This window comes from Leuciscus leuciscus (assembly GCF_965113295.1).
Source record: "Leuciscus leuciscus genome assembly, chromosome: 5".
Taxonomy (NCBI): Eukaryota; Metazoa; Chordata; class Actinopteri; order Cypriniformes; family Leuciscidae; genus Leuciscus; species Leuciscus leuciscus.
Window position 1 is genome coordinate 18,118,886 of NC_138729.1, and position 13,021 is coordinate 18,131,906.

At 36.2% G+C, this 13,021-nt stretch overlaps 1 protein-coding gene across 1 annotated transcript; it reads left to right on the top strand.

The window, feature by feature from the left end:
- Positions 1 to 7,515: 7,515 nt before the first annotated feature.
- ptrh1 (peptidyl-tRNA hydrolase 1 homolog) lies at positions 7,516 to 11,686 on the top strand. Its single transcript, XM_082168929.1, has 5 exons — positions 7,516 to 7,949; positions 8,921 to 9,140; positions 9,885 to 9,984; positions 10,100 to 10,145; positions 10,237 to 11,686. The coding sequence occupies exons 1-5, from the start codon at positions 7,764 to 7,766 to the stop codon at positions 10,495 to 10,497; spliced, it is 813 nt and encodes a 270-aa protein (XP_082025055.1). The 5' UTR covers positions 7,516 to 7,763; the 3' UTR covers positions 10,498 to 11,686.
- Positions 11,687 to 13,021: the final 1,335 nt, after the last annotated feature.

Consider the following 13,021-nt stretch of genomic DNA (forward strand, 5'->3'; position numbering starts at 1 on the left):
CCTCTTCGGATATTTTTTTCTCTCACAAATGTATGACTTGACTTGAAGAAAGACAGACACAGGTAACAGCACACGCTCAGTCGATGTATCTCTCTCTCTCTCTCTCAATAGCTCGCTGTCTGTAGGCTTGTTTAGTGCAAATCTACGGAGCCTAAATCACAAACACAGACTTAAGTTAAAAAAAGAGCCAATTGGCAGTTAAATATACATTCTTCTACACTCTTGTTATCATTATTAATTGATCTAACATTCAATACACATGTATGAAGTATAAAACAAGAAGGGCCTTATGAAAAAACATGAACATTGCGGTCGGTATTACAATATTGCGGTTATTGCGACATCCCTAGTGTAACTTAAAGCAATATTCTGCAGATTTCAAAAGTTTAACTGAATATATATAATCTATAAGAAGTATTAAGTCAAGTCAAGTCAAGTCAAGTTTATTTGTATAGCGCTTTTCACAATACAGATTGCATCAAAGCAGCTTCACAGTATTAAATTAAAATAATACAACAAAGTTTGTTTCAAGAGGAATTTATTGATTGATAAAATTAAATTAAATATCCCCAAAATATCCCCAACTGAGCAAGCCAAAGGCAACAGTGGCAAGGAACCGAAAAACTCCATCAAGTGACCTAATGGTGTCCTAAAACTCCATCAGGTGACCTAATGGAGAAAAAAAAACCTTGGGAGAACCCAGGCTCAGTCGGGGGCCAGTTCTCCTCTGGCATTTATGAGCTAGAGGCCGGATTGTAGTTTGAACTGTAGGATTATATGAATGCCTGGCTGAAGAGATGCGACTTTAATCTAGTTTTAAACTGGGAGAGCGAGTCTGAGCAACGAACAGTATCAGGAAGACTATTCCAGAGTTTTGGAGCCAAATGTGAAAATGCTCTCCCTCCTTTGGTGGTTCTGGATATCCTAGGTATGACCAAAAGCCTTGAATTTAGTGATCTTAAAGAGCGTGATGGATTATAGGGCGATAGAAGATCCGTTAAATAGACTGGAGCTAAGCCGTTTAGGGCTTTATAAGTCAGTAGCAATACCTTGTAATTAATACGGAACTTTATAGGTAACCAATGCAGTGATGATAAAATCGGTGTTATATGATCATATTTTCTTGATCTCGTAAGAACTCTAGCGGCGGCATTTTGGACTAACTGTAGCTTGTTTATTGAGGATGCAGGACAACCAGTTAATAAAGCATTACAGTAATCCAGTCTCGAGGTCATGAATGCATGAACTAACTTTTCTGCATCAGAAACTGATAGCATATTACGTAGCTTAGCAATGTTTCTAAGGTGGAAAAAGGCTGTTTTTGTAACATAAGAAATATGATTTTCAAAAGACAGGTTGCAATCGAGTATAACACCCAGGTCTTTTACTGTAGAGGATAAAGTAACAGGACATCCTATGATGTTAAAGTTGTATTGTGCGAGGTTTTGTGGGCGGTTTTTTGAACCGATAAGTATTACCTCTGTCTTGTCTGGATTTAATAAAAGAAAATTACGCGTCATCCAATCTTTTATATCTTTAACACACTCTGTCAATTTGGAAAATGTAGCGTTTTCATCCGGCCGTGATGAAATATATATTTGAGTGTCATCAGCATAACAATGGAAACTAATTCCATGTTTCCTTATAATATTTCCAAGTGGCATCATATATATTGAAAATAACAGGGGGCCTAATACAGATCCCTGCGGCACTCCATAGTTTACTGGAGTAAGCGTTGATTCTTCCCTTATATGGTATCTTCCCCTATGTATTATTCTCTTATTTCTTTCAGTATAATCTGTAGAAGTACAGCTTTCCTGTAGCTCAGTGGTAAGAGCATTGCGTTAACAACGCAAGGTTGTGGGTTCGATCCCAGGGGATTGCACATACCTATGTATAAATGTATAGGATAACGCAATGTAAGTCGCTTTGGATAAAAGCGTCTGCCAAATGCATAAATGTAAAAAATGTAAATGTAGAAGTAAATACAAACTAAGTTAATACAGCGATACCCCCTTCACATAAATTTGAGCTTCAGTTTTCAAAATGAGTTGTTTGAAGTTATATTCACAATTTTGAATATAATATAAATATAAAATGGCTGAAATCATTGAACAACTGTATTGTCATTCACAGTCTTTCCTCTTTGATTGAATTTCTCCAAAAGAAACAGAGAAATACAGGTGTCCTATGTGCTTTTGGTTCAGTTTCCTACCGTCCAACTCTGCAACGTCTGCAAAGTCCCTATGTGGTGAAATCAAGCTTCTAAATGTTGTTTATATGTCCATGTGGTGTTTTTAATATGCTTTAAGACAAACCGTGAGCAAATTCATAAGTCTGCAGCATTGCTGAGTATTTTCTCATTAAAACTGCAGTGAACCAAAGACAGTCTCAAAAACGCGGTTTGAAATCACTGGTGTTTCTGACGTCACAAACTACCTTGTAACCAATCACGTCAATGAGTGGATCTCTGAGAGGGAGTAAATGAACCGCGTATACTAAATGAGGATACACACAGTTACATTTAAGCTATTTTAAGGCATGAGGGAAAAAAAATTCAAGGAAAAAACTTTAAATATGTAATTATGGTGATCAAAGATGAGTTTTAAGGGATACAATTATTGACTACAGGGGGACTTTAAGTTTTTTTACTTTTAGTTTGAATATGTTACTCTTAGGTTTATCTATAAGCTAGTGTGCTCCAAAACAATGACAAAATTCGCATTTAAAAGATATAAGCGTTTAAAACTTACAGTCTCTCACTTCTGCCAATATGGATCAACGTTTTTGATGATTTTGAATCACTCTGCACTTCAGCTAATCATCAGATTTTTAGCCCAATCAAATGCTCTCTAGAATCTGAAGCGTCCCGCCCCCTACATTATAGATTGTTGTATGGATATGTAACAAAACAATGTGTTTACACAGAATAAAAAAAATTCTATCAAAAAGATATAGGTTGATGACTGTTGTTGATTATTATGACGTTCTACAACATTGTATGCTGATGTTGTATGTCGCCAGAAATGGAGTAATCACTGCCCCAATGTGTAGTGAGCCAGCTAGGGTCCTTAACAGTGCCTGGATTAGTGTACACTATCTACTGATTCACGAGTTCGGGAGCTAGGAAGCTAATTGAGACGCATCCGAAAATAGTTCCAAACAAACGCTGCATCCGAAATTCTAATCCTTCCCTATACTCTTTAGTCTGCGAAAAACAGTACATTAAAATAGTGTCCGAATATATAGGCTGCATCCGAAATCCCATACTTCCCTATATTGTAGATGAAAACAGCATGTGGCAAAAGAAGTATGTCCGAATTCACAGTACTCATAAAAAAATTGGCAAAAAGTACCAGTGACCTACTAGCATTCTGAAGTGTACATAAGATTGACACTTTTGAGGACATGGGAGAAGATTTGTGAATAGAGGTGAAGCGACGCAAGTGACGCTGGTAGGTCACATGATAATGACAACATGGCGAATGTACGTCCAGATTACATTCATACTACATACGAAAGTAATCTGAAATATATAGAACATACTTTTTTAACGGTCGTGAGGTGACTGAGAAGGGGCGTAAACTGAATCAAAACTGAACAATCACCTGTCGCAATTGCCAGTGACTTTGTGTGTGTGTGTGTAACCTCTAAAATTAGATCAATCTAAAACAAATGTTTAAGAGCAAACATGTTGAAGATTAGCCGATAAGCTGTCGATTCATTAAATGATAAGCTGTTTCCTCACAAAAGCGGTTTATTCAGCTTAGTGAAGCCTCTTCTACATTGGCATCCATTCAAAAAAGGCCTCTGGTTTCCTTCCCTGCGTACCACAGCATTAGCAGGCGATGCGCTTTTTTCGGCTAAGGTTGCAGGCTTGCCTTCAAATGGCTTTGAGTGTGCAGTTGATGGACACTCAGCTATCCCATGAGGCCAAGGGAGGGGATTTAAGAATTACTTTTAAGGAAGTAGTGCACCAATTTCGGACGCAGCGAAAGTCACACCTGAGCCCCTGTGCATCTCCGCTGATGAATGAACTAACATTAACAAAGATTAATAAACACTGTAACAAATGTTTTGTTCATTGTTAGTTCATGATAAAAAGTGTTACCCATTATTTTTATAGGCTAACTGAAATATTTGGACATTTAACACTTAATTTAACACGTAATTACATTAAGATTATTGTGTATAATCGGTATGCTGTACATTGCTGGAGGTTTCAGTTTCATATAAAAATATCATATGCAGAAAAGTGTCATTTCATTTTTTTTTATTTCTATATTCATAATTTTACATTTAAAACACTAATTTCATAACATTATTCCTGCAACTGTAATTGAAGTGTAAATGCATATAGCCTATAATAAAATAAATAATAAATAGTGATTTGTCAGTAATGCATAATATTGATTTTGATTATTCAATTCCAGCATAATGCCAACAAAATGCCGTTTATTTATTTAAATAAATAATATGAAAGTAGCCTAATTTAAAAGTGTACAGTATGTATGCCTAACTACATTTTAAGAAAGACTGACCTTTTTTTCTAACTTAAGCACCTGCGCCCCAAACATCCTGTGCACGACCCTGAAAATGTTACAATGTTTAAATGTTTACAGAAAGCAGACAGAGGCGCGTGCACCCAGTCTGACACGTGCCGCTAATTGATACAACACAATAAACCAAAGCGCGAGCTTGAACCAGTGACCTTGTGAGGACCTCGGTCAAGCAAGCCTTCCAGAGGTCACGAAAATTGGACAGGTGTTCAGAGCCCCAGACAGACCAGACAGTCCTGTCTGGAGTCTATAGACGATTCTCCTATAAATACTGACCAGGGGTCATGGGGTGACACACACCTGACTGAACACTGGACATGATGCAGCCCTCCTCTCTCACCGATCGCGAGAACACTCTCCCCGCAGCTGACGGGTGTTTCCTCATGTGGCGGGACTACATGGATCTCCGCAAGACTCTGTCGCAGCTGCTGGAGGAGCATCGCGAGGAAAGGCAAGCCGTGACTGCGCGTGTGACCCCCGGGGAGCGATTCCTGAGCACCGGCTCATCCAGCAGCGCCTCCAGCACTACTTTCTCCTCCTCCAGCCGGGACCACCGGCGTGACACCTGCGGCTTCTGCCTAAAAAACGGAGAGAGCGAGGAGGTGTACATGAGCCATAGACTGAAAGCCCGTGACGGACGGATCCTATGCCCGATCCTGCGGAGTTATGTGTGTCCTTTCTGCGCGGCCACCGGAGACTGGGCGCACACGCGCCAATACTGCCCTCAGAGAAACGCTTCGAAGACGAGCAGGATGTAAACCAATGGACTCTCTCTTACACTTTCTTGTTCATGTGAAACTGAAAGTCTCTTTTATATGTTGTATGCTGTGAAAATCTGTTCAGAAACGTTGTTTGCATAGGCTATTACTGGTTGAAATGTGTTCAATGGTTCCTTTCAAAATAAAGATATTTTTCTAGTTTATCTAAACCCCGTTTTAATTCTTGTTATTGCTTTGCATTTAAATACATTACGCATTGTTATGGTTTGGAATTTAGTTAGACAGGTATCAGATAATAATCTGATTTGACAATTTTCAGTTTATCATCTGGTGTCCTAGATTTGTTGCTAAAAGCAGTTATGATAAAACCTCCTGATTGCATCTGTCAATTTCACAAGCTAAGAGCATTTATTTATCTTTGTTAATGTTAATTTCAACATTTACTAATACTTTATTAAAATCTTGTTAACATTAGTTAATGCACTGTGAACTAACATGAACAAACAATGAACATCTGTATTTTTAATAACTAGATTAACAAATATAGTAACAAATGTATTGGTTATGGTTAGTTCATGTTAGTTAATACATTAACTAATGTTAACTAATGAACCTTATTGTAAAGTGTTACCAAAACATTTACCAAGTATAGCTATTTGACTTTTAAAAACGTAAAACATATTTAAAGCAACACAATGGTTATTGATTATGATAAACGCAAATGTGAAAAAACATGATAATGGTTATTGATTATGATAAATGTGAATAAAAACAACACATGATTGCACACTGAACAGTTAACACTTGTCTTAATGCTAAATTAACAGTCTATTTAGAATGTCTACATCTTCTGATCAGTCTCATTTCTCTCAGCACTTACATCAACACTGGCATTTACAAATTTACAAGTATTGTAAATGAGTTCTTGAATTGTTTCAAACAGAACACGAGTGGTAGGGATTCGTTAGGCCTGAAATATTCACTATAAACACGGTTTGGAAGATGGATTCATGATGTACTCGCTCATTATGTAACTTTTTAAACTTTGTAAAAAAAAAAAAATGAGTGTACCTTTGTTATAAATGTTTTATAAGTATTGTTAGTTCATGTTAACCAATGAAGGTAAGTTAGAATGTCAACAAATGAAACCTTATCATAACGTGTTACTAACTTAACGAAAAAGGCATCTGAACATATCCATCCGTAAAGGCTTGTGCTTACGTTTCCAATTACAGCCGGGATGGTGTAAATAAGGGACACTCTCTATTTCTTGCCATTAGAGATTTGACTAATCCATTAGAATAGCAGATCAAGCATAGTCACAATGGATGCCTGCAGGCTATGGGCAAATAAACCCACCTAAAAATGCATGAATGTCTTTGCATTATAGCCTATAACACAATATCACACCAAGTAGCATTTATTGTTAAGTTTCAAATGGTACAAATAGATATATATATATATTTCTAACTAATGTGATGAACTAGGCCTATTTGCTATGACACCTGAATGAACTTGAGGGGAACTGACTACATATCGCTTTTAATAGCCTAATCTTTTTTCTTTCTTTCTTTCTTTCTTTCTTTCTTTCTTTCTTTCTTTCTTTCTTTCTAAGTGAAATATATAACGAGTAGACCTACATTTTCCATAAAGATCCATAAAGATAATGGATCTGCATCATGTGCCATAAGATTACATTTTGAAAACTTGTGTAAATCAATAAGCTTTGTTAACAAACAGAAGCCTTGATCATGCTGTTCATTTAGAAGCCTTTTTTGTATCAACTATGATACAATAGACTTTATGGGGTTAAGTTTTCTTTTCCCCAAACTTTGAACGTGTTTGGATATGTGTCTCTGATACTGTTCTTTTTCCATCTCTCTTACATGGCACTGTCTGAGGGAGCACTGCCAAAGGTTACTCTCCACCATCACGATAGGTGGCGCTGTGGGGTTTGTGAGGACTAATAAACTCCTTCGCTTCTCTGAGGTCAGACAACCTCGCGTTGCCAAAAATAGAAAATACACGTAGAAAAATGTACGCTTTAATTTACTAACCTGTTCAAAACATAGACTGTTAGTACCAGCTTCATCATTTCAGTTTCACATATATTTCAAGTAGTTCTGGGATGGACCGAGATAAATGTTATACTTCGCCGGAGGTCACCCTGATGATTTGCTCCGTTAGGGGGGATTTTAAAGTTGAAATCTGGCAATCTTGCAATGCACGTTGACAGCAGAACGTGTGGATCCATGTCGGTAAAGACCTCTGATCCACGTGAATGAATCGCAAACAAAGCGTCTTTAATCAATTCATATGTCCTACCGATTATGCTTTTATATAAGCTGTAGTTGCTATGTTTTGGAGTCACGATTATATCCATAATATAAACGTTCACCAGCAAATCGAGATGTGTCTGATGAAAGTCGCATCGAAACTGTGATATAGACCGGTTTGGTAAACTTTAAACTTACCATGACTCATAATGAGTAACACCACAGTTCGAGGCAAAGTCTGGACGGCTGTGACTCAAGGTTTCAAACTGCCAATGGCTCTCATAATGCGGATGATAACGAAGCTGATAAACCGGGTGTTGATGAACACGAGCGCGCTGCCATCGCCGAAGATGATGAATGGTCAAGCGGCAGGTGACTGTAACAGAAGGAAAATGGTACGTTATCGAAGAAGTCTTTTATTTGGCATTATTATAATTATTATAGGTTATGACAAACCGTTTTTTCTCAAAAATAGGTAGTAAAGTTACCAGTATCTTATTTGTAGTTACTGTTTATTAATCCTCTCTAAATCTTTTTTTTTTCAACACCACTAGTTTTACTGCTGTTCTTAAAGTACTTATCAGTTGGTTACGTTAACGTTACAAACTAGTCATTTTTTCTTTGCTAATAGTCTCTTTCCCAATAGTGACAAGTATCTAAAGTAACAAATATCAATTTCTATCTACTTCAATAACCCATTTATTTAACACTATAGTGTGTATTTCATTTGTTGATAGTAATATTATATATATATATATATATATATACTGATAACCGCTAATTCTTTATGCTTGAAAGTCGATAACCGATATATCGGCCGATAAATCTAAATCCAAATTTTTATATAATTTTTGAGAGCCTGATTACAAGAACAAAAGTCTCACCAGTAAAATCCATGTCCCAAACACACAATTATAATGTTCTCATGATAATTTTATGTAGCCGATATGACAGCCTTGCGCTTTACATGTTACACTGAAGTGATTTCAGTCATATTTCAAGTTATTCAAAACCATCATGTTGAACATCTGAAGTGTCTCAGCTGAAGGAAATAATATATTATCTATCAGCTTTAATATATCGGCCAAATTTTCTTATCGGGCCGATAACGATAACATTAAAAATGAACATATTTCGACCGATATTGGTGGCCGATATATTGTGCATCACTAACAAATTAAGCTGTAAAGTGGCCATTCTGACTAATTGTTCTAAATGGCAAGTAAAAACGGAATTAATTAATGAGATCAGGCTTACTAATAACTGTCGAGGTGTCTGTTAAATATTAAAACCTAAGTACTAGTTTAATCAGGACCTTTATAAACCTATGACTGAATCACTTTGTGTATTTTTTGTTGTGTTTCAGGTTGTCGGGCTGGGAAACCCTGGCATGAATGGCTCTCGACATAGTGTTGGTATGGCTGTGCTTACAACGCTAGCAGAACGTTTGGGAACGCCAGACAGCTGGAGATCTGACCGACAAGTCTCAGGAGAGGTTTTTGTAACACACCTTCAAGACATCCAGTTGGTTCTTCTTCGACCCAAGTTGCTCATGAACATCAATGGTGTGAGTGTGGCAAAAGCAGGTGAGATGCATTGTATTATCCTATAAAAGAATAACTCACCTCAGGTGGATGATTACAGGAATCTTGGGCTGGGCGGTATGACAACATATATTGTGCGATCCCAAATTCGGTTCTCTTTTGCAGCTTATTGCGCTTGAATGGTCAAATACACACACATTTTATAGTCAAAATGCCCTTCGGGTGGATTATTCACATACACGTGAAAATCAGATGTGGATCATTATATTAGATCCGAGCATGAGGTCTTAAAGTGACAGCAGCCTAATATACCTGTGTCATTAATGTTAATCAAACAACAAAAGACAAAGAAAATCATTCACTGCTCTTGACTGAAAAACATTATCTTTAATAATAATAACCAGTTCATAATCAATTCATAGTATACAGTAAAGACTATGCAGTGTTTTATTTATTATTTAATATTTAATACTACCTTTTTATTCAATGTCTTTACTTTTTCTTAAATAAACCTACTGTACCTGAAAAACTATACTAAATTTCATTTGTATTGTATTTGTATACGTTATTTAAACTTACTTTATGTATACTTATTTAAACTTTAAAATTACTTTATTTACATTTAATTTGTCTAATAAATCTTTGCTCTTATTTTTTAGTTATAACAAATATATTGTGTTGTATTTCATTATCAAAATAAGATTTTGGTCATATCGCCCACCCTTGTTTCCATCATTGGAAATCTGAATTTATTTCTTCTTTATTTTTTTTTATTTTTTTTTCCAGCCAGCAAATTTTCAATTCCGCCTGAACATATTCTCTTGATTCACGATGAGCTTGACAAACCGCTTGGGAAGTTCGGCATTAAACACGGCGGAAGTGCAAGGTGAGTGAAAACTTTTGTTCTGATAACAGTCAAGGACAGAAGTTTCAGTCAGAAGTTTCTCTCTAATATGTTATATTGACTTCATTGGTCACTGGACCATGTCTCTTCCTCTCAGGGGTCACAATGGTGTGAGATCATGTGTGGACTGCCTTCATACTGATGTAAGTTAGCAAATATTTCAAAGAGCAAAACATTAGCTATAGTGACTTGCTGTATATGTTCATTTCTAACACACGCTGATTGTGTCCGCAGGTGATGCCACGGTTGCGCGTTGGTATTGGGCGACCGACAGGCAAAACACCTGTCGACCGATACGTTTTGGGACGTTTTTCAAAAGAGGAACAACATGTTTTAGACTCAGTCATGAAGCAGAGTGTAGATGTTCTGTTGACATTTCTCACAGACTCGCAACCCCAGACTTCTCCAGCAGAGGGAAGGAGAGCATCACGCAAGAATAAAGCAAGGGCGCTTTCATCGCCTCAGGACACCACAGAAGAGCACAAACAGAACTGACCTGTTACAGGTCAAGTTATCTAACATGTTTGATAACTGTTTCTCTGTTGTGAAGGAGCTCATGGTTATGATGCCATGTTTAGATCCCCAGCAAAGCTAAGGACATGGAGGGAAAAACCAAAACTGACATCAACACATAGTAATTTTGATTACTCTGTTCTGAAGGAGTTCAGCTTTGTTAGAATTCACTGTGTCTGCCATATTTTAAAGTCCAGTGGACTTATTAGGATACAGCAGCCTGCATTACATGTAGTTTCTATAACAGGATTTCCAAAATTGGGGTTTGCAAACCCATAGAGGTTCCTGAGGGAACTGCGGAAGGTTCATGGCACTGGAATAGAAATGCCAATGCTGTTTTAAATAAATAAATAAAAATTACATGTCAAAAGGTTGATTAAAACATAAGCCTGAGAAAATAAACAACAGACATTTTTGGACATGTAAAGAAGAATTCAATATATTTTTGAGAGGTTAACAGTACTTCAAATATATAAGCAAGTTTATCCGATAATTAACTTTATTCATAGGCATTATTGTGAAAGAACAGTTTGGAGACCCCTGATTTAAAACCCAGATGACACGACTTCATCGTCAAGATAATCTTAATAGTGTCATTCCATGTTACTGGGTGATTTTAAATGTGTTAATTTCACTGTACTGTGGCGTTTTTGCTATGTTACATACATTACTATGTTCAGCTTAGGTTAACAAACTTTAAACATTTCTGACATTCAGAGAGCTGTGTAACTTAATAAATGTATACTGCAAAAAAGTGTTATTTTCTAAATAAACATGATGTAAAAAAAATAATTAAAAAATTAGAAAGTGACGTAAAAGAAATATTTCAGATTATAGGTCACAAATAAGTTATGTCATTGATCCAATTATAGTGTGCTGCAAGGGTCTGTTTTAGGCCCTCTGCTATTTCCAATATACATGCTGCCTCTTGGTAATATTATTAGAAGACATGGAATCAGTTTCCACTGTTTAGTTTTATATTTCATCACAACCAGATGAAATCTCTAAATTATCCAAGTTGACAGAGTGTGTTAAAGATAAAATATTGGATGACCAGTAATTTTCTTCTATTAAATTCAGATAAGACTGAGGTATTACTTATTGAACCAAAAACCTGTACACAGAACCTATTATAATACAATTTGCATCTAGAAGGATCTACTGTTACTTCATCCTTTAGTTGAAGACCCTGGTGTTATTTTAGAAACTTAGAAACAGCCTTCTTCCAGCTCAGAAACATACGTTACGGAACGTTATCTGATACTGATGCAGAAAAGCTATCTATCTAGACTGGATTACTGTCATGCATTACTAGGGGGTTGTCCTGATCCTCAATAAAACTACAGTTAGTCCAAAATACAGCTGCTAGAATTCTTACCAGAATAGTGTATGATCATATAACCCCAATTGTATCATCTCTACACTGGTTATCTATTAAGTTCCGTATCATTTACAAAGTAATTGTTACTGATCTAAGGCCCTTAATTGTTCAGCTGTATTTAACCGATCTCCTATCGCTCTATGGTCCATCAAACTCATGGGCAATTTTGGTTGTACCTAAGGATATCTAAGTCCACTAAATTGAGAGTGTTTTTGTATTTGGCTCCTAAACTCTAGCCTTCCTGATAATGTTCGAAGCTCAGGCACTCTCCCAGTTTAAATCTAGATTAAATACGCATCTCTTTAGCCAATGATTCACACAATACACATTTACTCCGGTTATATCAGATGAAATGCATATGATTATCTTTTGAATCAACATGCACCACTGACAAATTTTCTATATAATCATTATGATCACAACTTGTAGTAATTGCAATAATGAGATCATTGTTTCTGCCTAAACGATTACATGATATTAGCAAACTGCATGATAGTATCTTACGACTGTACATTTCTAACATATGGACATCACTTTGACACAGTCACCTCTGATAACATATTACTCTAAAATGTAATGTAGAAGCATGATTTTTTCTGTAAAGGTGCTTTGAAACTTTTTGTATTGTTAAAAGGGCTATATAAATGTGAATTGAGTTGAATTGAATCATGCGACTTTATACAGGCGTTCAGATGTTCTTCCATTGAAGCTCAAGATGCTCTTTGGATCCTCTTAAATCATGCTGGAGAAAATGATCAGATCTGACACAAACATGTAGAGTTCATGCAGCGCAGTGCTGCTCTCATTAAAGCAACATTAGAACAAAAAGTGTGCTACAATATTCTGATATTCAATGTAAAATAATACGAGTTTGAAAAAATGCTGTATAAAATGAGAAGAATTCTTAAGAATAATTATAAATAAATAATTTCATCAGCTCATATATATACAATAAAGAAAGTTGTGAATGAATTCCATTGTTAAAATGGGGCATTTTATTGCTCTGACATGAACAAATGTTTTGAAGGTCTAAGAGAGAATCACTTGTTTCGTCACTGAATTAACAAATGCTGAATGAACACTGAATCGACAAAACACAATCAATGCAACTCTAATATATACAAC